Below are 25,992 nucleotides of genomic sequence, written 5' to 3' on the forward strand. Positions count from 1 at the left end.
TCTCCTGCCTTGGTTTATGCCAAGCAGAGCGGAAGCAGCATGGGTAGAACAGAGGAAAGGTAATGACGACACAAGACAAAAAGTAGATTGATAAAGATGGGTTAATTTAAGTTTAAGAGCCGGTTAGTAACAAGCCTAAGCTATTGGCTGAGCTTTTATAATTAATAAGTCTCTGTCATCACTAGTCAGCCAATAGTCCCAGTGAAAAGGCCAGGCTACAGTGGCTTTGCTGTTGATTTGTGATGTGACCTTGTGCCCAAAGCGAATATTTAGATGCAACAAGACTGCCAAGGGTCTAGGACCTAGGTTATGTGTCCTCCAGGGTCTAAACAGTGCATACACACTCCTTTGTGCTGATGATCTTATACCACAGGACAAGATGAACTCTGAGAGCCCAGCTCTCAGCTGACTCGTAACAAATCATGCTTCTGTGAAAAGGTGTCCCCCTCTTGAGTTTGGTACCATCAAAAACCTCCCCACTCAATCTTATCTGGCCTTGTTACCTTTCCTACCCTCTTATCCCTAGCCTCTTCTCATGGAATCACCTTTGCTTGTTTTGGCCCAAGGTTTTGATAACCGTTGGGTTAGGCTAGGTTTTGCAAAGCGTTTTCCAGGTGATACGCGTGAGTACCTTGTCACGCCAGAGTCAAAAGAACCGTGCAGTCAGGTGAGCTTGAGAAATGCTACCTACCATAGCCTCAGCCTCCAAACAGCTCCAGAGCATACAGCAGCCCTAAAATAAGTTCTGAAATACAGAGTTGACTTTAATGATGACTCAGCATTCCCCAGCTAATGTTTTCATTTTTAATATCTATTAACCTTGTACAGAGCAATTGTAACTGAGGTTGCCCTTTGGGAATAATGAACAAACTTGCAGCAGGGAAGCCACGAGCTCCAGAGTCCTGTAAGCAAGAATCGTGTTCACAATGTGGAAGAGCTTTTGGACCCTTTCCTCTAAGCTGCATCGGTTTATGCCATCTATCTCTTGGAATCCATCCAAAGGGATGGCCTTGGCTCAGTACTGTGATGGTACTCTCTGGCTTCTGAGAGTGCAGAAGATAAAGCTAATGACAGCAGAGCCAGAGTGGGGGTGTAGGCCGAGGCACAGTTTCCTCTGAGACACTCATGTGCAATCTCTGTGGGCTGTGACCTTCTGTGGACAAAGGGTTTTTCATAACTGATGAGTTTCAGGTTCTTGCGGGGGAGCTGTTCTGGGCTCTGTCGGCAGGCCTAAGCCCAATGTCAAGTGTGCTGTGACTTGTAAGACAAGCAGACCAGACCCAGAGGAGTCGGTGTGCTCACAGAGGCAGGCTGGAGGGTGTGGGCTGCGGCTGTCAAGAATCAGAAGTGGCAAGGCTGAGCGGTCGGAGGGTGCACCATCCCTTCCTCCCCTGAACTTCACACTGCAACCTCAGACTGTAGGGGAGTCAGTTTCAGGTGCAGAACCACCCAACTTGTGGGCATTTGTTAGGATGGCCACAGGCAGTGATGGGGTGGGGTGGGGTGAGTGGGGGTAGGGATGAGTAGGGGCAGAGGTGGAGCAGCCCCAGGCCTCAGGTGCTGGGTGAAAGGCCTGGCTGGCCTGGCTGGTGAACTGGGCAGGTACCGGGAACGGAGGTGCTGGCCCTGCCCCAGGCTGCCTGAGTTCTCAGCCCCGACCTTCTTTCTCCTACAGGTCACAGCTCGCCTGCTCCGCCTGTCCCCAGCCCCCTTTGTTCTCTGCTAGGGCAGATGGGACAGCTTGTGTGTGGAAGTGCCACCAGACACCCAGCCCTTCTAGCCAGTGCAGCAGGCCCCGTTAGGTGTTAGGTTGTTGGGGTCGAAGGCTGTGATGTGGCTCCTGCTTGCTGCGTTCTCTGCGTTCTACGCAGGGGCGTCTCGTACCCTGCTCTGACTTTCTTCCTCTCCCGCTCTCCTCTTCCCCCTCCTCCCCCCTCTCCTGCCTTCTGTTCTTTGCGCTTTCCTCTATCAAGATTCATTTTTCACCGTTTCAGTAATAATGAGTTCTCAACAATTCTTTCCTACCTGGCTGTTCTAAGTCCTCCCATCATAGTTCCAACTGCCTTTTCCAGCTCTCCTTTTTGATTTCTTTCCTGTCATTAGTTCAAACTCTGCACTGAAGGTAGAACTTATGTGTCTGCAAACCCCCTGCCAACCCTCCTACCCTTGTGTGCTGCAATGAGCCTGTTACGACTTCCTTTCCAGCGTCTGTCCCCTGTTCTATTTTAGCTTTCCTGTTTAGCAGTCTTACAATACTGTCATGACCAAAGGTCGTTTCTACAATTAATGTTGGTATGTGAGCAAAGGGGCCTCACTTAAGAAAAACATCTACATATTTCTATCCGATATTAATTTTAGTGGGAAGTTTGGGACATAATTTTTATAAAGAAATTTTAAAAAGTCTAGATAACATGTAAAACAGAAGCGTTGACTACAACTGCTTTCTGAATTTTGTAATATAAAGCTTCACGTATAGAAGTCCTTAGTGGATAGCTGGATAAATTTCTTAGGTCATGAATAGGTAACAGTAAGGTCAATCCAGATTAAGATAAGAACAGTCGTGGTCCCCTAAGAGGATATCTGTGGGTATTGTCAGAGAGCAGCCTCCGCATCACGACTTATGTCACGATGGACTGGTTTCTACTTGCGCCTACCTCCTGATGGGTGGACTTGTGCAATAAGTGTGTGTTCATGAGACTACGGTGCCATCCTCACTGCTATATATGTTACCGTATGAATGTAAACTTGTTTATCTTACTGTAAGTGGCTATTTATGTTGTTCACAGCTTTGTGTGTTAGTAATTAATCTGGTATGTATATTACTGACATTACTGGGCAGATATCCACCAGTTTGGTATATACTCAAGAGTGGAATTGCTAAGTTATAAAATATAAACAGGTTTCTCTTCAATAGACACCAGTGACTTTTCCAGGAAGAAAGGCACATTTGTGTTTTAACTAGAAATGCGTGAGGTGTTCGAGTCAACAATTTTAAGAATGGAATGCATGCTTTCCGATATCATTGGCCTTGGCAGCAGAGGCAAGAAGGTAAAAGGGACGTTGTAATTTAGGAAGTGTCACAATAAGATGGACACGAGCCACCACTGTGGCTCTAGGCCTACCACCTTCAGAAGTCGACCTGTGGCAAATATGGCTGCCCTGCCAAGCACAGGAGGAAGTGTAACTGGAGGAAACACTACCAGGACTGGGCAGATGAGGCACCTAAAATCTGTCTATCAAAGATTCCCACAGATTCCGTGAAGGAACAGTGCCTAAACCCAAGAGGGTAGCATCCAGATCATGTTGAGGGCTTCAATCAGTCATAAAATAAATGTCCTGGCTTCAAAAATTGGAATTCAGTAGAGAATAGTCTATTTATTATCATTAAAGTTCTAACTCCATATTAAAGATTATGACATGTCAAAAACATCATCCCAGAATTTCTCTAATGGAAATTTCATTTTGTAGTTCAGGGAGCCTGATCCTTGGGTGTTATCAGCTTTATTGGGGTGCTAATGTGAGGGTTGCACTCTCTAGGGTGTGTCCTGGGCAGTGGTGGCCGTACACAGGTCCGTGAGTCTGGTGAGCAACTGTCCCTGAAACCCTGTCACTAGTGTTAACCAACCTGAGTTTTCCTTCTTTGTTGGTGTCAAGAGCTGACTCTCAGTGTATGGTTTTGGATTGGACAAGAATTGTTTATGTATGTGTATATACGTATATGCATAATTACATACACACGTGTAAACATTTCTAATGTTGGAGGAATTTGCTCCCATAACCCAATCTCAAAATGGCCACTGGGATGATGGCTGTCCACTAAATTAAAAGCGCTGAGCAAACATGAGGCTTTTTTTTTTTTTTTTTCCAGGAAAATGTTTTGATCACAATTCCTTACTCTATCCCTATGAAGGCATGACAATCACCATGACCACCATGTTGGTGACATCAACCCAGACTCACGGCCAAGGGGAGCCAAGAGATGACCTAGATGATCCAAGGCTAAAATGAAAGCCACCAGGGAATGACTTCTGTACCGTCCTTTTCTTGGCTGGCCAGGGACAGCATTTGCACCGCCTAGAACTCGAGTTTCTATTCTACTCAGCCTTTGATGTTGTGTTTCATCCTGGTCCAAAGGCCAGGAGGCAAAGCACGCCTGCCTAGCGCAACTCCGTTGAGTCATCTCTGCTGTCTGCCCCTCAGCTCTCGCATATATAAAACTGAGAATAATGCAGTGGAGTTGTAACACTGGGAGCTAGGCTTTCCTCTTCACTCCTACACTCCAGGGCGTTCACACTGCCTGAGCCCTTCACTACGCTTGCTGCCAGAGAGATCTGCTGAGCGTGAAGTGATTGTCCAGGGAGAAAGTCCCCTGCCCTGGGACACATGCAGGACACTTGTGGCCCTGGCTCTCTGATCTCCCTCCTGAGTTATCTATGCCTTCTGACTCTTGGTTGTGCTCATGGAGATTGGCCCAAGAACATTACAAGAGAGAAACCTGTGCGGTCATTCAGTTGATTTTATTTGCGATTAGATGTAGACATGACAGCAGATAAAATGAAACTCACACATCTAAACTGTGCCCTTCATGGTTGCAGTTACCCACGTGAGATGCTTCTTTGAGAGAGAAGTATAGATTCCAGGTCCCCGGGGATCTCCACACTTCCCATTCAGGCCAAAAGCTGTGATGCCTCGGAAAATGCCATCACACAGCAGAGGGCTTCCAGAATCTCCCTGGGGGAAGGAGAGGGGTGGGATGAGGTGAGATCATTATGGGTTATGAAGAAGTTCTGTAACATTTAGTGTGAAGATCAGCCCAGAATTCACTGAAAATCGCTGCTTAAAACATCAAGACGCTTAGCAATATTTTAATATTTATAGATCAATGAAAGCTATATTATATATTTCAGCCACTAATTTTAAGATGGGTTTCCCTTTTCCAGAAAGCCATCCCTCTTGGTCATCTTTTCAGCATGGAGTGAAACAGGCGCACACAGACACTATATTTAGGGAAAGTAACTGCTGTGATCTCGGCTCCTCTCGCAATAACTATTTCCCCGAAGGAAGGAAATCAAAGTCCCCCTTTCAGGGAAAGGTTGGTTTTATATCTGTATGACGTAATGGATCGTGTGAGAATGCTGAGGTATACTCTCTCCCTGAGCAAATTCAGCTCAGATGCCATTTCTTCTTGGCATTTAGCCAATGCTGGTCCTGAAGAGATAGTTTGTCTGACTTCCCTGATGATAGACTCACCACCCTCACCTCAGGAGGCTCTGGGAAAGGCAAGAACTGAGGGTTTGAAAGCATTCTTTTTAATTCCTGTCTTTAGTCAGGCCCTGTCCCTCATGTTTTTGGGGACACATTCTCTGATGAGAGGGTCATGCCTGAGACAGTTTACTTTGCTCAGTGTGCTAAGAAGCTACGGGATCTAGTCCCAGGTCCCCAGCCAGGCTTGGGAATGACTGGCATTTCAAACATGTCCACAGCAAAGTCAGGTGAACTTTTTGGGTTGTGTTGAAGTGGGAAAGATTTAAGTCTGTCCAGGAACTCTTTGTAACTGTATGTAGCTTGTTTGTATCTATAAATCTCAGTGAAAACTGAGAAATACCACACCATTCCTTCTAAGAGTTTTGTTTCTTTGTTTTGTTTTTAATATAGGGAACAAAGTCAATGTAGTAGGTGGCCCAAAGTCCTTTCCCAGCAGTGGAGTCTTACTTTTACCAACTCTTTGGAGCCCAGTATGTTATTTTATTCACTTAGATCTCACCAAATTTCAGAAAGCACAGTAGAAGGCTGGGCATAGTGGTGCAGGCCTTTAATCCCAGCACTAGGGAGACGGAGGCAGGCGGATCTCTGTTGAGTTCCAGTCCAGCATCATCTAAGTAGTGAGTTCCAGGACAGCCAGACCTACATAGTGAGACTTCCTGTTTCAACAAACAGGCCAGCAAACAAGCACAGCTGGAAACTGTAGAAGCCAATGCTCCCACGTGACCAAGCACAACGCCACACCATCTGCACCCACGTGCCTTGCTCCAGTAGCTAACACACTCCATCTTGTCTCACTTACTTGGCATGCGTCCTTTCCACCACGGAGGTTTCCCGCACAAATCATGTTTAGTCCAATTACAGGATTAAGATTATAGTGTTTTTCATCATTGCAGATTTTTCTGTCTATGACAGTAATGTTGACTTCTCTCAGAGTAGGAGACAAAGGTGAGTTATTCTGAAATTTCCCCCATCCTGCAACCTGGCATCTGGTTCCTGGTTTTACATCGTGCCCCTTTTTAGGCAGGGCAAGGATAGCCACATTTTTGTTAATGGTTGCTTTTTTGTTTAACTGTTGGAAAACAAACATAAATAGTTAAGAGCATGAGATTAATTGATTTGGTACATTGGTTTAACTATATAAAGGTGTGTTGCATTTATTTATGTTGTGGAATATTTGTTTAACTATGCAAAGATGTGTTGCATTTGTTTAACTATATAAAGATGTATTGCTGTTTCCCCTTGCCTGCCTAAGACACCTAAGTGGTCTAATCAGAAGCTGAATGGCCAATTGTGAGGGAACTTCTGGGCAGGAGAGTAGGTTGGAGGAAGAATTTAGGCTTGGGAAAAGAAAGAAAAAGAGGCGCCAGGGAGATGCCAGGGAGATGATGCCGGGGAGATGCCGGGGAGACGCCGGAGAGGGCCCCGGGAGATGCCCTGGAGACGCCGGGGAGGCGCCAGGAGATGCCGGGGAGGTGCCGGGGAGATGCCAGGGAGATGATGCTGGGGAGGTGCCGGGGAGGGGCCCGGGAGATGCCCTGGAGATGCCGGGGAGGTGCCCGGGAGATGCCCTGGAGATGCCGGGGAGATGCCGGGGAGATGCCCTGGAGATGCCGGGGAGATGCCAGGGAGATGCCAGGGAGATGCCCGGGAGATGCCGGGGAGGCGCCGGGAGGTGCCCGGGAGATGCCGGGGATGTGCCCGGGAGATGCCTGGGAGATGCCGGGGAGATGCCGGGGAGTTGCCGGGGAGATGCCGAGGCCAGCCAGCCAGCCACGGAGTAAACAGCAAAGTAGGGCAAACAGAATGAAAGAAAAGCGAAAAGCCCTGAGGCAAAACAGATGAATAGAAATAGTTTAAATTAAGTTAAAGAGCTAGTGGGAGAAGCCCAAGTTAAGGCTGAGCATTCATAACGAATAATAAATCTCTCTATTTGGGAGCCCAGTGAAAATGCCAACTACAATGAATGTTAATGTTTGAACTTCTTACCTATCCCTGTGGGGTTTCCTTATTTGTGCCAGGTGGGGGACTAGAAACATACTTTCATGTAAGTGGTGATATTTTTTAGAAGTTCTGTTACTGAAAGGGAAAGAGACCATCAAAGTTACGTACCTGTAAAAGCTGCAGATCACCTTCGTGTGTATACTGGTCAAAGCATGGGTAGGGAAATGCTTTCTTAATGGATAATATCTGTTTTTCTGGCTCATCCTTGTCTATTGAGTGAGCTCCAAGAATGACCTGAGAACCCTTTCTCCTGTAATAGATACCATACTAGTTGTTGGTTAAATCAGGATCTGGTCATGATATGTGTCGAACAGTTTCATTATGCCATTGATGTAAATGTTGCTTTTGGAGAAATTTTGTAGCTTGAAAGAATATGCCTGCCTTGAGGGATATGGTATATACGAATCCGTTATCATTATTGTCTTAGATTTATGTAGACTTAACAAACTCTCCAGGGCGATGTATTATAAAGTATTTCCTTGGGCTCACAGCTTTTTGGAGTTCAAGAGCAAGGCACCGCGTCTGTTGGGCTTCTTTCTCACGAGGGACTTGGGACAGTGGCAGCTCATGGTGCAGAAGAGGAAGGATGAGGGTTCACGAAAGGGATCAGCTGAGGGACAGAGGAAGCAAGGGAGTGGCCAGATTTACAGCAAGATACCCTTCACAGCGACTGCCAACTCCAAAGCCCACTTTTACCCATGATCTGTCTCTTAAAGGTCTCAACCACTTCTCGGTGTGGTTACCATGGGACCAAACTTCCAGCAAATGAACGTTTGAGGGGACAGATGACATCGGAGTCATCACACTTGTCATCTCCAACAGCATATTTATAACAAGATAACCCAGATCTTGGGTTTTGTTTCCACTCTTTTCTTTCCCCGATTAGCTGTGGTAGACAACTAGGCTGCAAATCCCTGTAAAGCAAAGCTCCCAGGAGACCCAGAGGCAGGAAAGCAGTTCCTAGCAGATCCCTTTGTAAGCAAACAAACTCAGGCGGGAAAGCTTCCAGAAACAGAAGGCTTAGCAAGGGATCCTATGGGCATGCCACACAGGGTGCAGATGTTTCCCAGTGTGGTCATACTTATAGCTCTTGTCATTCACAACACAAAACAACACAAAATGAGCAATACTCAGGGGGCCTTTTCTCCATTGTTCCGGTTGAGGCTGGTCTCACATAAGACATCATAGCTTTACATTCCAGAACACGCTTTGATAATACTATGTTCTGTAAATTTCATGGTCCCAAAAGCACGAGGCACAGATAGGGACTAGGACTTTGGTGCATGGCCAAAGGAGCGAATTTGTAATTTTAGTCAGCTTCAGTTAGATGGAACGTATGTGGTCCATGTGGCATTGTGTCAGGAGCACAGGTACTGGGGATTGTCATCATGGTGACAGATGAAAGAGGCCGCTTGGCAGAGAAGGGTGGGGATTCCTCCTCCACATGGACTTCACACAGCGAATGGACTTAGCTCTAGAGAAACGGAAGACGTGGGCGCTGTGTGATGACACATAGGGAGGAGTCTGGCGGCCCACTGCTGCTTTTGCTTTACCCAGTTTGCTAGCTTGTTAATTCTCACTAGTGCGCCTCGCTTTATATGCTTGCCAAAGTGATGTTATTTCCACTTAACGGACCCATTTACTATCTTTCCTTTCCTTAAAAAAGCGTCGATACGATGTATTTTGATGGCAGTCAACCCTGTTCCTCCCCCACTTCCTCCCAGATCCACGTCCGCCTCCCTCTGCCCTCCGAGACTGTGATCTCTGCTTTTTATTTTATGTTTTCCTTGTGGGGACCTTCAGACAGAGCTTACAGAGTCTGTATTCCTCACTGACTGGCTCCTTGCGACAATTCTGGGCTTACCTTCCTTTCAGATCAGTGTGACTGGCTAAGGACTTCACGCGCCTGTGGAAATACTAGTGACTTCCCAATGTATTAGTGAGGTGTAGTGTTTTCATTTTTATTATTTCTCCTCATTAGAATATTCCCACAGAACTCGAGTCTCAAGAACTTACGGGCTTTTGCAATGGGCAGCAGTCAGCACCCAGTCTTTTGCAATCAAAGCGCCAGCACAGGTGGTCTTTTGGCCAAGTTTAAGTAAGACCATGTAAGGTCTTGAGTGAGGAACCACTGTTTCTCCTCCAATGATTCTTACACAGCCACCTGCCCAGTAGAAAAAGGCAACTCAGGTCAGTTCCCACTCCAAATAGCTCCTCAAAACAGCCGCACTCTGCGACAAGGCGTGCCTTTTGCATTTGGAGAGAATGGTACTACCTCTGTTTACCTTCCTCTTTTCCTCTACGCAGACCTTTGGGCGTCTGACCCTGTCATGACCCATTGGGGTTCCCAAGAAGTCCCTACTGTCACATTCACAGAAGCCCATCACTGGTGTTCCAGGAACCATTCTGCTGGAACTGTTGCAACCGTAGCTTCAGAGCTCAAGCTTTGCCAAGGGCAGAGAGCTGTGCAGTGGCCGATACCATCAGGAGTTGCTGGAGGAATTGACGGAGCTAATGCAGCCCTGAGTGCCCCTACTCCCTTCTGGGTGAGTGTTAATCGGAGGAGCCCGGTAGGAATGGATTGTAGAAGCCCGTCCCCCCCCCACACTTGCAAAAACAACATACAAATTGATGTTAGCACCTTGTTTCTGTGACCCTCTGTGAAGATTTTGGTCATTGTGAGATTTTGGGTATTAAGAGCATCACTCTCATTCACAAGCAGAGAGAATAACACAGGTCACAACTGAGGTTGTGTTTCAGTCCTCAGGCCAAACATGGTTTAGTTAAAACCCTTTCCAAATGAGCTATCAGGAGTAGAAGGAAGAGGGGTAGAGGTGCTGTAAGTAGATAAGCCACTTTATTAAAACTTTCATGAGCCGGACCAGAGTGATAGACACCGTTGGACGATAGAGAGGCACAGTCACAAAGACAGCGTGCACACAATGGAGAGGACCCCGCATCCTTGTGACATCCTTCAGATCTTCAACTTCTACACAAGATATTCTCCGAGTCTCCTAAAATACTCCTGACCATTGGCCAAGAGTTATGGTTTCTTGAGTAGGGACCAACACTTCTTATTCCACAAGTAAGTCAAACTAAATGCCAAATTCACAAGTATCAGCGGTAGGCCAGGGACTTCCCACCAGATTAAGGAGGGTCAGAGGCCAGGAAAGGGCACATGGCCCACCTTCCGTCAGGGAGGAGGGAAGGCAGAATTTCAGGCTCTAGAAATAGACTTGTCTAGAACCAAAAGAATTTTGGCCACATCCCAAGTTTCCCTGGGGCGACCCTTCCAGAGCTGGGCTACAAAGGAGTGTCTGTGGGCCATGAATTCGAGAACAGTCTCTTCTGTAGAGTTCTGTGCCTGAGCACAGGCTAGCCCAAGCATAAGGCCGGGTCCTGCCACTAACTGCACTGAGAAAGGTTTGTGGTAAGTGTTAGAGCAGGCAGAAGCTTTTAAATTAGCAAGCCCCCTGCCCCATTTTAGGATCGATGAGGCAGGAGCTCTGTGATGTTCAGACCATGTGTTTAAAAAGTCTTCCAGATCATTCTGACTAGTTATGAATTTTCACAGCTTGCTTTCCTGCATCTTTCCTTTCTGGGTTCACATAGTTCCTCCTGAACACAGAAAACAGTGTAACAGGAAAAAAGAAAATGCTACTTTTATGGTTGTACTTGAAGAACACACACAACAACAGCAAAATGCAATTATAAAGGAAAAGAAAACCTGCTCTAACGTCTGGGGGGGGGGGATTTGACACGACTGAGTGCCTATGTGCTGGGCTGGGCTGGGCACGGGTCCACTTTCGGTCCCAGACATCTTTCAACCTTGTTTTAAAATTCATTTTCGCTGTTGGGTATAAAGGTTGGCCTAGAACTTCTTTTGGAATTCCTGCCCACCACTTATGGGTCCTGGGAGAAATCATGGCCGCCTCTGTATTTACCAGCCATTTACCCCATACCAAGCTTCCTAGGAGGTTCTCCAAGGAGCACGGAGGACCATGAGAAGCTGTTCTCCCGGAGTCAGGGCGAGAGGAGCGATGGTGTTCCCAGGGGCGGGAGCACGGCTCAGGCAGGAGCGAACTTACTGTGCTCGTGGAAGGAGCAGCCCCAGAGAAAACACTGCAGCCAGCCACAGGTCTTCCCCAGAGTCTGGAAGACTTGCTGGGGAAACGCTCACCAAAAGCAACAGCAAGAAGCACCTACGAGTCCCCACTGGCATCTGCTTCCAGCTCAGACTCAGCTGAGCTCTGCAGAGCAGCCTGTGCAGTATTGGAAGAAAGGACGGAGTATTTGAAGTCCCCGCTGCTTCCTTTCTCAAAAGGTAGAGCTTGATTCCCCAGCTCAAGAATGGCTCACTCATTCCTTGCTCCTGTTCTCATTGTCTATTAAAGCAACATTCAAGCTATGGATGACAGCAATCACCAGTTGGTTTTTGCTAACTTTTGGAAACTACAAATAAATATATATAGTTTTCTTTCTAAGACACATACAATTCAAAAAGTAATGCTAACCGCTCCCAGGCTTTGGGTATTGAATCAGTTATGGATAGGCACCGTTGTTAAAGCATCACAAAAGTCTGCTCCATTATGGCTGTGTTGGAAACGATGCGAGTCTGTCTTACCTTCAGGAATTAGCAGAAGAAAAACGGCAGTGATAAGAGAAGACGCCCGTGCAGCACAGAAGTTCTTCATTGTGACTAAGCCCACATCAATGTGCAGGGAACTGTGTGTTTGTTTCTTTCCACCTATATATGAGAGTACAAAGGATGTGGTCTCCTTTCTTCTCTTTCAGAGTTGGAAAACGAAACTGAAAAAGAGGAGAGCGGCCGTGATCTCTCATCACAGGGTATTAGTGCTGCCAGGTGGAGAGGGCCGCGGTCTCTGACTCAGTCGGGATAATTTCAACACCAGCAATATTATCATCAATGTCCGTTAGCAGAAGTTCTTTGGAAACTTTAAAATCAGAGGTTTAGATGATGGATCAGGTTGGGGGAGAGTGCTGGGCGGGCTGCTGCTGGGGACAGGCAATTTTGGGGTCAGGCGGAAGCCTGGCGCAGGGGAGTCCCCAGCTTAGACTCCTAGCAATAGTGGGTGAGTAGCCTGAAGCGGTGGTCTCCTGTGACCAGATTGTCATCCTAGAGGCGTCATCCAGCAACTGATGGAGGCAGATGCAGAGACCCACAGCCAAACATTAGCTGGAGTTCAGAAACCCGTGGAGGAGGAGGAGGACATCCCAGGAAGGCTCACACAGTCAGCCAACCTGGGCGCATAGGGGCTCACAGAGAGGAAACGAACAGCTGGAGAGCCTGCATGGGCCTGACCTGGGCAGTGTGTTTACGCTGCGGTTGTGTAGCTTGGTCCTCTTGTGGGACTCCTAGCAGCGGGCACAGGGGCTGTCTCTGACTCTTTTACTGGCTTTTGGGACCCTACTTCTCCTCACCCAGCCTTAATACATGGGGAGAGGCTTAGTCTTCCTGTAACTTGATATATCCCATGTTTTACTGATTCCCATAGGAGACCTGCCCTTTCCTGGATGGAGGTGGAAGAGGAGGGATTGGAGGAGGGAGATGATTGGGGGGGGGGACTGGAAGAGGAGGATGGGGAGGGTGTAGTCAGAATATAAAAAAGAAAAAAAATCAGAGTTTTAGGTGCCAGGCAGTGTACCAGTGGGTCAAGTCCTTGCCACATAAACAGGAGAACTCGGGTATGGACCCCCAGAATGTACATAACATCCTGGGTGTAACAGTGTGTGCCTGTATTCCCAGAACTGGACTGGCAAGCTCCAGGTTTAGTGAGAGACCCTGACTCAAAGAATAATGGGAAGTACTTCAGGATGAAGCCCAGTGTCAACCTCTGGTCTCTACACACACACACACACACACACACACACAGTTTTTTTTTTGTTTTTTTAATGTTCTAAATGTGGTCACCAGACGCATTCCTTTTGAGCTATTTTCCTGGGTCCTCAGACTTGATAAGGAAGACACAGGAGGAGGTCCAGAGGAAGATTTATGGACAGACGCTCCTGCCTCACTTCTGAAGGAAAGCAGAAGTTAGGTTATTTTGTCCTAACACTGGGATAAGCTGCTTTCCTAAAACAGACAGAACACATAGCCAGTCTTGGGAGAACAGTGCTGGCTTGGTTTCTAGAAGAAAGTCTTGAGCTGTCTGAGCTGAGGAAGTGGTCTTGATAGTGAGGCACATAGCCGTAGGTTCCCCGAGGGTGTCTGGTGTTAAACCACAGGGCCCCACAGTTAACCCCCGGTGACCTCAGAGCCAGTGGGCTCTTCTTTAGAAGCCATGTGATGTTAGAAGGGACCCTGCTGAGGACCTGAGGTTCTTTTTCCCAGATATCACAGTGGCCAGGCTTTTATCATTTTCAGTAATAGCAGCGAGATACCCTGCTTCTGGTTTTGGTGAATAGGTTTCTTCTCACTTTTTTTCTTCTTCAAAGCCACACGTGTACCAAGTGATGAAGGAGACACTGTCAATTTTGTTTCTAAACGACTGTGGCCATGGATTCTCCATTCATTCTGGCTTCCAGTTGCTTGGTAAGGTGTAATTGGCGTACCGTTGTTCCCCTCCGTTAGAGCGTGCGTCCACAGCCGTATAGTCCCTGTTCTGATCTAACCGAGGGACATTTTGATTTTCCCCAATAATCTTTCATCAGTTAGCTGTTGTGCCATCAGGGCCCCTCAAATCTACTTCCTGTCTCCATAGATTTGTTTGTTCTGGGCATTTCAGATAAGAACAATCATAAAATATAAAGGAGTTCTTTTTTTTTTTGCAGCTAATTATTTTCACTTAACACCTTTGAGAATTCATATTGTAATACCTGTAAATATTTCATTCATTTTTATGGCTGATGATACTTCATTATCTTTGTAAGCCACATTGTATTTATTCACTCATTAGTTGATGGACACATGGCTTATCCGTACTCTTGAGGGCCTGTGAACATCTATGTATGATTTTAAATGCAAACTCCTATTTTCATAATTTTCTGGAGCCTATACCTACTACTGCATTGCTGGGTAATTGAGCAATTTCATAGTAACTGTGTGTTTTACTTTTTTAGGACCTTTAAAACTGTTTTCTGAAGTGGAGGAACTGTACTGGACTTTCCCCCATAATCTACAAGGGCTCTAATTTATCTGCATCATTGCCAATGTTGTCACGATTTTGATAATCTCTTCTTTGGTGGGCGTGAAATAGCATCTCATTGCTGAACTCCTCGTGTGTCTTTCCTGAAACATCTATTTGCATCCTTTGCCTATTTTAAAATTGCTGTCTTTTTGCCCACAAAGAATAAGCATTCTTTAACTACTCCAAGGACAAGTCCCTCATAACATGTAGGATTTGCAAACGCTTTAGCCACATCTGTGACTGTCTCTTTTTCTGGATGCTGAACTTGGAAGCAAGAAGTTTTACATTCTGGCGAAGCTCCACTTACCAGCCCTCTTAATCACTTGTGTCTTGGATGCCATATTTAGAAAGTCACCAACTAAACCCAGATTGGCAGATTGGAGGGGTTTCCATCTCTCTCTCTCTCTCTCTCTCTCTCTCTCTCTCTCTCTCTCTCCCTCCCTCCATTCCTTCTTCCCTCCCTCCTTTCCTCCCTTCCTCCCTTTTTTTTTTTTTTTTAAAGACACGGTTTCTCTATATAGACCTAGCTGTCCTGGAGCTTGCTTTGTAGATCAGGCTGGCCTTGAACTCACAGAGATCTGTCTGCCTCTGCCTCCTAAATGCTGGGATCAAAGGCGTGTGCCATCACCTGTCCCACCTACATTTTTTTTTTGAGTTTTACCTTCTTTGTTCTAATATTTAGATCCATTTCTGAATGTTTTTGTTACAGTTTGAATTAATTGATTTACAAATATTTATTATGCTTTTGTAATTTTGTGTATGGTTGTGTGCCTGTGTATCTGAGAGAGGACACTGGACCTTCTAGACCTGGAGGGAGTTGTGGGGTGTGAGCACTAAACTCAGGTGTGTCAAGTTTCCCGTCCCCCATTTGAGTGGCTCTGTGTGTGGTTGGGGTAGGGGTCATTTTCATCTTTCGTATGTGAGTATTCAGTTAACCCAGCATTAGCTCTTCAAGGGAATATTTTTCCCTGGAAGAGTTGTTTGTACTTCTTGTTAAATTTCATTTGACAATAAAGAGGAAGGTTTATTTCTAAGTTCTCAGTTCTACAAAATGTTTGTATAGCTCCCACTTACTTGTCTTGGTTACCATAGCTTTGTGAAAACTTAGGAAATAGAAAAGTGTTGTCTATGTCCATATCACCCTGAACACTTTGATCTCACCTGAAATTGAAAAAATGTGAGTCCATTAACTTTGTTCTAAAAGTCCTTTCCCAAGTGGTTTTGACAGTGGGATATAGATTTCAAAAGCTTTTGTGTGTGACTTTTCTTTCCATTCTTATGAATGTTCAGATGTATTCTACAATGAGTGAGCCCACTGAAATATTACAAACCAGTAGACCCCAATGTGTGATTGTGAACTTGTAAGGTATAGTGAAACCTTTTCAGGGGTTTGTGAGGCCAAACTATTTCCTTATTTTTCGTGTGTGTGTGTGTGTGTGTGTGTGTGTGTGTGTGTGAGAGAGAGAGAGAGAGAGAGAGCGAGCACTTACTTGAGCATGTAGGGCTCTGAGGTTGATATCAGGGATCACCTTCTGCGCTGTTCTCCTTTAATCATTGAGGCAGGGTCTCTCAGTGAAATCCAGAAGTCTCTGATATGGTTAGTCTTGCTGACCAGTTTGCTCTAGGGAGCCCCTGTCTTCATCTTTTGCAGCTGGACTTACAAGTGGGCTGTGTCATCCACCTGGCGTCTGTGGGGATTTCTGGGACCTGAACTTGGGTTCTCATGCTTGAACTGCAAGCACTTTAACCCCTGAGTCATCTCTCCATCTTCAGAACTATTCCCATAATAACGCGGAGACATTGGCCTTTGGCTCTTACATCGGCATTTGTACTGATTGTACAAAAGCATCGATGGTTCAAAGTCCCAGGGCGTTAGAACACAGCAGTGCAGTCACAGCAGACCGCCCTAGCCCTAGCGCATTCTTCACCCGCCCCAGCCCTAGCGCATTCTTCACCGTCTGGAACTCCCAGGAAACATGAGCGACAAAACACATATTCCCTCAAGGGCGTCCTTGCTTCATCAGTACAAACGCTGAGATAGTTTAGCTTCAGGGGTAACTGTCGCAAATGCCTGTACAGTACTATACGAAGAAAGACATTGCACACTGTGAGTAAAGTAGCCTGCCTCTTTAGAGACAGCAGTTTTCATCATTTTGTAGTCAATGACAAAAGTAGAACTTTCATGTGAAAGACTGGAGAACTCATGTCTGTGACACAGGGCTTATCCTCTTTCTAACCCTCAAAGACCCTTGATGGGATGGTAGAGGTATTAATAAACACGACCCTTTATTTCATGTAGGGAAACCTTTGGAAAGAATGTAGAGCTCAGTGAATCGATATTTTCCAAATGTCAGTGCATATTTCTACACGGGCTTGAGCTTGAATGTGCAGATCTGTTCCCATGTAGCAGTAGCGAATTATTGGGGAAAGTGGTTGAAATCATATCGATTGAATAGTCACACAAGTGTTGACTGAATGTGTGTGTGTATCAGATAGGGTGTCAGATGTCAAGGACAAGAGGCAAAGGTGATAAAACAAACTAAGCGTTGCCATTATGGATTTAAGTATCATAAAGCAGTTGAGGGCTGGGGGGGGCTAAGATGTGTGTGGGAAAGGGTGTCTAGGACAGGATTCGCTGAGCAATTGCCTGCAGGATGTAAAGAAGCCCCTCATTTGTGGGCAAGTGTTTGCCTGTGGGGCTGAGAATACATGTGTGTGTGGTGGATGTGTGTGGGGGTTCAAAGCCCACATTGGGGCGGAGCCTGGTGTGTGAAGGAGGTGAGGACAATGACTGCCTGGCCTATTTCGGGGATGATAAAGATTGGAAAATACTCCTGGCCGTGTTCTCACTGACAGCTTGAGGGAAATGGGGCCCAGGCAACTCAGATGGCCTCTCTCGCACTCTGAGGAGATTTCAGGGTGGGGGCAGGCGGGACCTCTGGGTCAAGGCTGTGGTTTCTTACTCTTCCATCCCAGGCTGCAGAGACAAGGCGTGCTTTTAGCTAGTTTCTGTGGGATAAAGTACAGATAACCTCACACTCCACCCTTCCTGCTTGGCAGGAGCCAGCACTCAGGCCAAAGGGTTGTGTGTGTGACATGACTTCCTTTGACACTGTCTCTTTAGATGCTCACAGGGTTGTCTACCCTCTGTTTACCTAGGCAGGGATTTTATCCTAGGAGGGAAAGAGAAACAAAGTGACATTCACTAGGTCTCTTACAGAACTTCAGAGAACCATAGACAAGAGCTATTATTGCCACCTCTCTATCTTTTCCAAAATCCCGAGGGAGAAGCTGATCTTGGGTAACCTGCGTGTTACGGGGTTACACAGGAAGCCGGTGCACACACCATCACAACACCTGACACACACTCAGCAAGTGAGGCATGGCTGCTCGGCACTTTCTCCTCTATTATTTACAGTTTGACCTTTGACTGAGAAGTAAGACTACGTAAGTGCTGTTGAGGAACAGGGTTATTTTCAGATTAGTGAGGCTTCAGCATTCCTCATGTAGTGATGAAGCCAAAGCTCCAACCCGGCTTTCCGCTTTCCGAGGACGCTCTCAAGTCGCCGTTGACTACCTAGCTTCTTTTTGGCATGGGCTGTACAAGTGTCTGTGTTTCAGTGAGCAAAGTTTGCTCTGTCCTCCAGACAGTAAAGAGACACTCTTCAGCGTGAAGGGATACCGTGCTCAAGATCTCCTTTGTCCAGATCAGAGCCTGGATCTGTCCCGTCGAGAGGCTGAATAAAGCACTTCCATGTTGCCTTCCACGATGAATTTGAGCCAGGCAGTTACAAAATATATTTTCATGTTCCCACCCACATTCCATCTATTTTCAATCAATAGCTATTTTCATTTCAATTTAACTTTTTTATTCAACAATGTTATGAGCATTTTATTAGTTCTACATAATTAAAATGTCAACCAGAGACTCATTTAAAATACGTGAAATTTTTGGCAGCACGGAGGGCCTTGTGTTTGCAAACATGCACCAGGGGAACGTGGTATGTTAGCATGAAAGATTGTTCCTTCAAGGGAAGGAATGACACATCTATATCTGCCCAGAAGGCTGGTGGCAGACATGCTTTCTAGCCTGGTGAGCATTGCTCTACAGTGCTATGTGGTCAGAGACCATACTGGACCCTCCTTGAGATCCTTACCCCAATCTTGTAATTTCCAGCCAATCCATCCAACTCATCTTTCTGCAGTGTCTTTACATGTACTTTACAAAAAGTTTTGAGTTAGTCAAACTTTAGTTTACTTTGTTCCACAGAAAGACTTATGTTTGCTTTGTTGTGCACAATGTATTGAGTTAATTGTCACTAGGAAAGTTTTCACCAAGTTGGCTGTGCTTAAATATCCCTAAAATAAACTACTCAGGGTCAGACTCCTGAAGTTTGAACCCACACCAGCAACTTGGTTATGTTGAATTGAACTGCTTTCCTGCCTCTGATGGATCAGCATTTTACTGGCCATGGAGGTCACAGAGACTGGCACATGAAATGCCCATAAACTAATAGCAAAAAGGCAAATAAGGCAATAAAAATTGATAAGACATCTAAACCATAAAGGGGAACATGCAAATTGTTCACCCACCATAAAATTGTTTTTGTCACTAGGTGTTATGGGTTGAGTTATGTCTCCTAAAATTTTATATATTGCTGATCTAACCCTTGGTACCTTGGACAGCTATACTTGGACATAGGTCTTTAGGGAAGCAGTGCATGGGCTTGTCTAGGTGGGCTCTAATCTAGTATCATTATTGTCTTTCTAAGAAAGGATTAGGACAGAGAGAAGGATGATCAGGCTAAGACACCGCAAGAAGATAGACCCTAGGCATCAGAACAGCTCTGATGTATTTTGACCTCGAATTTGTAAATCTCCAGAATCATGAGAAAATTAATTTTTGCTGTTAATCTGTACAGTCTGTGGTCTTTTGTTATGGCATCCCCAGAAGGCAAATTCATCAAGAAAATGCAAGCGAAATGTAAAATAAGCAGCATTCCTCTACAGAGTGGGTACAGACATCTGTACTGGCTTGTCCTTGGGCTCAGAGCCCTTAGCCTCCGCCCTTTGAGTGACAACTCACTGGGTGGCCTGTGCCTGTCTCAGAATCGGCCCTCTCTGAATTCTTGGGATGTTAGGAATTGCAGACCCTTGGGTCTTCTCCGCCTCACTCATGGGAGCTGCATCATCGTCTATACCTCCTTGCTCCCTTCGGGATGTGTTTTGGAGACCCACTGATCATTCCTGATCATCTATGGTTGCCACAGCTGGAGGCACAGGGCTAGCGAACATGTCCAGTGATGCTGTGGTGATGGGAAAGGATCAGGTGCTTTAAGCCCGAGGGGGTCGGTTTGGATCCACCAAGCACGCCATTTTGTCAGGGTCAGGAGACACCTTAACATTTCCACAGAACCTGGACAGTGAAGCAGCCGGCTACTCCAGGATGGGGCCAGCACCCCAGCTTTCCCAGATCCCCCAAAGATGAACCCCCTCCCCCAGGACAGCAGGAAGTGGTTTTGAGAACACAGTCTTCATGCCCACATCCTCTGCTACCCCCTTCTAACTCCTCACCTTTCAGTAAAAAAATCGAGGAATCTGTACTGGCCGGCCTTGGGGTTCTGACAGGATGCGTCCTCAGCTGCAGCCACTAAGAGCACCCCCTGTGCACATTCACTGTGTTTCCCTGTAAAAGGGCCTGCCCACCTCCCATCTCTCCCTCCCCCCTCTGTTTCCCCCTCTGCTTCCCCTCTCCCCCCTTCCTCTCTCCCGCTGCTCCCATCCCTGGAGGCCGGTCTCCCGCCCCCCTTCGCCCTTTCTGTGATTCCTTTCCTTAATAAATTCTCACCTGCTTGCAGCCTGTCTCATGGCTTCTTCCCCCTTTGCGCCTGCTCTTCTTAAATCACAAGATGCGTTGATGAGGAAGTGATGTAGATCTGTTACTCAGCTTTGCATTACTACAGAAAAATACCCAAGTTTACAAAGAGGAAAGTTTTATTTAACTCGGTTTTTGAAGGTTCAGAGTTCAGGGTCAAATGGAACCATTTTTAGTCTTAGAGCAGAACGCGGCACTCTATAGTAGGAGCAGGTGTCACATCCAATGGTCATATTTTGAATACAAGCAGATGGGATGGGGAGAGATGGGGGAAGAGGGCGGAGACACATGGATTGATTGACAGATCCACAGTCCTTCTCAAGAGGGTGTGGGATGCGCTTTTCACTTTACGTTGATAAATAGCTTCTGCTGTCTGTGCATCTTGGCTGAATCTGCGTCTTCAAGGACACAGGAACCAAGGAAGGCCCTTCAGCAGGTGAGAGCGAAGGCTCTTACTCTGTTGTTGGGAATGTAGGTAAAATTGTGCCCTTTTGTGTATCATTTCCTCTGCTCCACAGGTGCATGGTGGCATAGTCACACGGTGGAGGAATCCCACAAATGTAATGTTCCACCAAGAATCGATCCACGCAAAAGCATGTAGGACAGGAAGGGTTATACAAAGGCAACCATCCCCCAATGCTTAGGCAAATCTCTACGCTGATGTTAGAAGTCAGGTCAGAGTTATTTTTGGGGTAAAGGTGTTTGGAAGAGACATCATTACCAAGGTAACATGTATGTAACAGATTAGGAAAGATAAGGAGGCAGTGAACGCATCCCAGGAGCGAGGTGTACATTGACACCACAGAGTGTTTTGAAGGGGGCTGGGTATGTTAAGCCATGAAGCTAGCTAGGGGAATTTTCTAGAAATGTAAACACCAGAGTTGAAACAGGTTTAAGAGGGAAGATTTGGGGGCCGGGAGGGGGCGGCTTGATGTTCAAACGGGGCTGGGAGGTGGCTGAATTTCGGGGGGTGATGGGGGGAGAGAGTGCAGGTAGAGACAGCTGGAATTGTGGGTCTTTGGGGGATGGTGTGGAAACCCTGTTCAGTGGATACTTCCTGGACTCAATGAGGTGACCCAGGTGAGAAGCCCTAGTAATGGGGGACAGAGTCTGAACTGGCCAGGCAAGGCTTCCAGTGGTGGGGTAGGGTTACATTTGGTTAAGTAGTTGTGGAAGGAGATCCCATGGAGATGTCTAAACAACCCAGACCGGTGCCAGGGGAAGGTCGCCCTCTGAAAACTGACGGGGGGGGGGGCATTGTCAATGACAACTTCCACTCAACTTATTGAACACAGAGAGGTTGATTAAGCTGGTGCAGGCATGGAGCCTTTACTTGCACATTCTAGTCTCTGGTGTGAGAAGGTACTCTTGCAGACTGTGGAAGGAGAAACCAACCCAGCCACAAAACTCTCCACCTACAATCTGTCCTGCTTGTAGGTGGGGGAAAAGTGGGGTGGCCAACCAATGTTTGGTTTGACTTGAGGCTCACCCCACTAGAGGGAGCCCATGCCCTATAACCCTGGATGGCTAGGAACTGGACACACCAGATAGCCCAGAGACCTAGGGTAGAACCAAGCAGACTGGAAATAAAATAAAACATAAAACCAATGAAATGATTCCCAGCGACATTCTGCTACACTCATATCAGGGCCTTGTCCAGTCATCATTTGAGAGGCTTCCTCTGGCCGCAGATGGAAGTGGGTGCCGAGACCCACAGCCAGACAGTTTGTGGAGAGAGAGTCTAAATCGGAGGTCTCTATGGGATTTCTGTTGTTCTTTTGCTGCAGGTAATGCCTAAGAAACACAAACAGGAGACTCAGCGCCCACGTGGAGTTTATTGAGAGAAGGGAGAGAAAGAGGGGGTAGCTGGTGGCCAACCAAAAGCAGGAGAGAGAGAGAGAGAGAGAGAGAGAGAGAGAGAGAGAGAGAGGGGGGGGCAGAGAGAGAGCAAGAGAGAGAGAGGTGCCCTTGGCTCGCTTGCTTTAAAAGGGGGTCTTGGGCATGTGTAACTGAGTCCTCTGGCAGCCAGGTAAGGCTGACAAGGCCCCATGAGCTTCCCGCCCATCGTCGGGGGCAGAGGTCAGCTGGCTGCAGTTCCTAACAGTTTCTCCCCTCGGAGATTGGGGAACTCCACAGAACAGGGCAAGGAAAGAGTAGGAGTCAGAGAGGATGCAGGACACCAGGCGATCATGACCTACTGAATCAACCAAGCAGAGTGCATCCGGCTCACAGGGAGTGAGATGGCAGGGGGGCCTGCAGGGGCACACCACGCCCTCGGTCTATGTGCTATAGCCGTCAGCTTGGTGTTCTCCAGGGACTCTAAGAGGGAGTGGCTGTATCTCCGACTCTTTTGCGCTCTCGAGACCCTCCTATTGGCTTGCCTTGTCTTATTGTGTCTTGTTTTGACCTGTTGTCTCTTGTAAACCTCCTCTTTTCTGGAAAGGATATGGGGTGGGGGTGGATTTAGGGGAGAGGGGAGGAGGGGAGGAGCTAGGAGGAATGGAGAGAGAAGATACTCCGGTCGGATGTATTGTGTGAGAGAAGAATCTATTTAAATAATAAAAAAGTCCGCTCGTGCGCGTGCGCGCACACACACGCATACACACACGCGCGCACACGCACACACACGCACACACACGCATGCACGCACACACACGCACGCACACGCACGCACACACACGCATACACACACGCGCACACACACGCGCGCACACGCATACACACACGCACACACACGCGCGCACACACACACGCATGCACGCGCACACACACACACACACGCACGCACGCACGCACGCACGCGCACACAGTAAGGGCCATAGGTATTTGGGGGCTGTATTTAGGAGAGCGGAGAATATCTTGGCTTTTCCCGGGGTTGGTTTCTTTTAGGCAGCACCAGCCCCTACTTTATGAACAAAGCAAAGTGACTCTGAACGCTCTTCTCAGGGCTCGCTCTGGCCACAAAAGGAGGTACCCGGGAAGCTGCAGTCTTAGAGACTGATAGAGCGACCAGTGCAAGCCGGTGAGTGGTGGCCGTGGCACACAGGCCGTGGCACACAGGCCGTGGCTGCGGCGGTTAGGAACGCTGACAAGTGCTTCTCGGCGTAGGTGACAGTTCAGACCCTTTGCTTGCGGTAACCTCGGGGTCTGCTTCCATGGAGTGGTATCACGTGGCTCCTGCGATGGCTTTCTCTATCCAGCTGAGATACTTGTTTGTAAGGAGAATGTAGACACCAGGCTTCTTGGGGTCAGCACATTTCCCAAAGGAAGTGACATCCTGGACATGTTATTACATATCAGGGGGCTTCCAGAATCTCCCTGGAACAGGATGCATGTGTTTAAGTATGGTGTTTTTCCAAGATATTTACTAATTATTTTATTCATCCATCTATCCATCCATCCATCCATCCCTTTTATTTCTCTTTCCCGATTTAAAATCAAATTTTAAATTTCCTTTAACCAGAGATAAGCATGTGACGATAAATAAGACTCAGAGAGACAAATAGCGCATTGTTTTCTTATATGCAGAAACTAGATAAAAAAATTGAGAATGAGAAGCTGAGGCAGGAGGATTACTGTGAGTTCCAGGGTAGTCTGAGCTACAGTGTAAGTTCCTGTCTCAAAAACAAAAACTAAAGGGGCGGAATAATAGGATGGGAGGAGGAAGCCTGAAAGAGCAAGGGGCCTGGCCTGCAGGTGGGGGAGGACAGAGAGGGCAACACAGTATACGTCATAGTACATGGCGTGTGTGCATGTGAGTGTGTGTGCACGTGCGTGCATGTGTGTGCGAGTGCGTGCGCGTGCGCGTGTGTGTGGTGTGAAAATTTCATGATGAAACACATTATTGTTAGATGTAACACACTCTAACGAAACTGAATGAGAAAACAAATCAAGAAGAAGAGATTCTCAAAGAGAAGACAAAACAAAAGCCTTCTCCACCATCGTCAGCCCTCAGCATCTATGTAGGGGCTTTTTTAGCTTATGGGCATCTAGCTTTTCTAGTCATTTGCCTTTTCGGAAGGCAGTTCAGCCTGCAGCAGTGAATAATCAGACACAAGTTTTCTCTGTAGCTTTGGAGCCTGTCCTGGAACTCACACTGTAGACCAGGCTGGCCTCAAAGTCCCAGAGATCCCCCTGCCTCTGCCTCCCAAGTGCAGGGATTAAAGGTGTGCGCCAACATTGCCTTGTGAAGAATCATTTCTAGCAGTCAGACAAGGAGAGAATATAAGTCTCCTTTCATTGACCTGTGTACTCTTTTTAAGTTAAATAATGATTATTAACACTAACAACTGATATATAATCATAATTAACCAGTATTAATAAATAACACTAATTATTATCTCTCTGTCTTTGTGTCTCTGTATATATGTATATATGTATGTATGCCCATGAACCACAGTGCGGAGGTCAGAGGACACTTCTGATTATCTCTCTGTCTCTGTCTGTCTGTCTGTCTGTCTGTCTGTATATATGTATGTATGCTCATGTACCTCAGTGCAGAGGTCACAGGACACTTGTGAGGGTTGATTCTCTCCTTCATTATGGAATCTGAGGAGCAAATACAGACTTGGCAGCAAGTACATTGCTGTCCCTTTAAAAAAATTTTTAAAAAACTTCTCTCTTGTCCATATGTCAGGGGAAGACATTTTGGGGCAATTAGAAAGTCTGAGGTGGAGTCCCAACTATGCCTTTCTCCAAGGAGGACCCTAGCTAAGTCATCTCAGAGAGAAAGGCACTTTTGATATCTCAAAAAAGAGAAAAGGTTATTTTTTTTTTGTTCAGAAAATTTTTAGTTCTCATTTCACCTTATTTCTAGTCATGTATTGAAAATGAGTATTAGAAAATAAAGGCCACTCCCCAGGGGTCTGTCAAGGAATGGAGAATGGGTCCTCCACTCTAGGGACATGCAGGGGTCCTTAGACATAAAAGGGAATGGCAGCTCTTCCTAGGAGTTCCCTGTAAACCCTTCATTCCCCAGAGTCAAAGGATGGCTAGACATTCTGCATGAATCGTTTTCCCCTTACTTGCCGCCGGCCCAGATCATGCTGTTACCCACCAGCTGTTTGAAACCGTGATGCTCTGGAATGTTGCAGACTCTCTGGTCAATCACAGTGACATTGACTTCTCTAAGATGCTGGAAACCTTGCAAGAATCTCTTTGCGTGCACCCCCAGCCAGCCACATGGCACTGGGTGTGGCGTCTCCTCTCTTTGGGAGGCAAAGGATTCCCACAGCGTTGGTGATAGTTGCTTTACCATCCAGCTGAAAACACAGAGTTGCTTAGGACTCAGGCAGAAGAAACAAACCCTGAAGTGTAAACAAGGGGTGTGCATGGAGCGGCTTCACACCATCCAGGAAGCAGGCAGACATTAGCACAGGGATGAGGGGTGACCCAGGGAGGGCCAGGGCTGGTGGACTCTAGGAGAATAGAGGGAGAGGTTAGGCTGGAAATACGGGGACAAGGGAGGGGCAAACGGAGCCCTATGGGTCTCTCTTTACCCCCAGCGGTGAGGCTCCCTCTTATTCTTGCTTATGAAGTTCACCATCAGCCCGTTTGCAACTTTGTGAGAAATGTGAGCCCTTCTGCTCACTCTTTTGATTCTGTCTTGCTTCATCCTATGTTCTGCATCACTCTTATTTATTTATTTATTATGTATACAGTGTTCTGTCTGCTTGTTATTTCTACTGTCCAGAAGAGGGCACC

General features: G+C 46.8%; 1 protein-coding gene across 1 annotated transcript; it reads right to left on the bottom strand.

Annotated features, from left to right (window-relative positions):
• Positions 1–4,505: 4,505 nt before the first annotated feature.
• Positions 4,506–11,960, bottom strand: Gzma (granzyme A). The gene is made up of 5 exons (XM_051183063.1): positions 11,891–11,960; positions 9,283–9,430; positions 7,375–7,516; positions 6,065–6,334; positions 4,506–4,731 (listed from the first exon to the last, which is right to left on the bottom strand). The coding sequence occupies exons 1-5, from the start codon at positions 11,958–11,960 to the stop codon at positions 4,570–4,572; spliced, it is 792 nt and encodes a 263-aa protein (XP_051039020.1). The 3' UTR covers positions 4,506–4,569.
• Positions 11,961–25,992: the final 14,032 nt, after the last annotated feature.

The sequence above is a fragment of the Phodopus roborovskii genome, unplaced genomic scaffold (assembly GCF_943737965.1).
Source record: "Phodopus roborovskii unplaced genomic scaffold, PHOROB, whole genome shotgun sequence".
Classification (NCBI taxonomy): domain Eukaryota; kingdom Metazoa; phylum Chordata; class Mammalia; order Rodentia; family Cricetidae; genus Phodopus; species Phodopus roborovskii.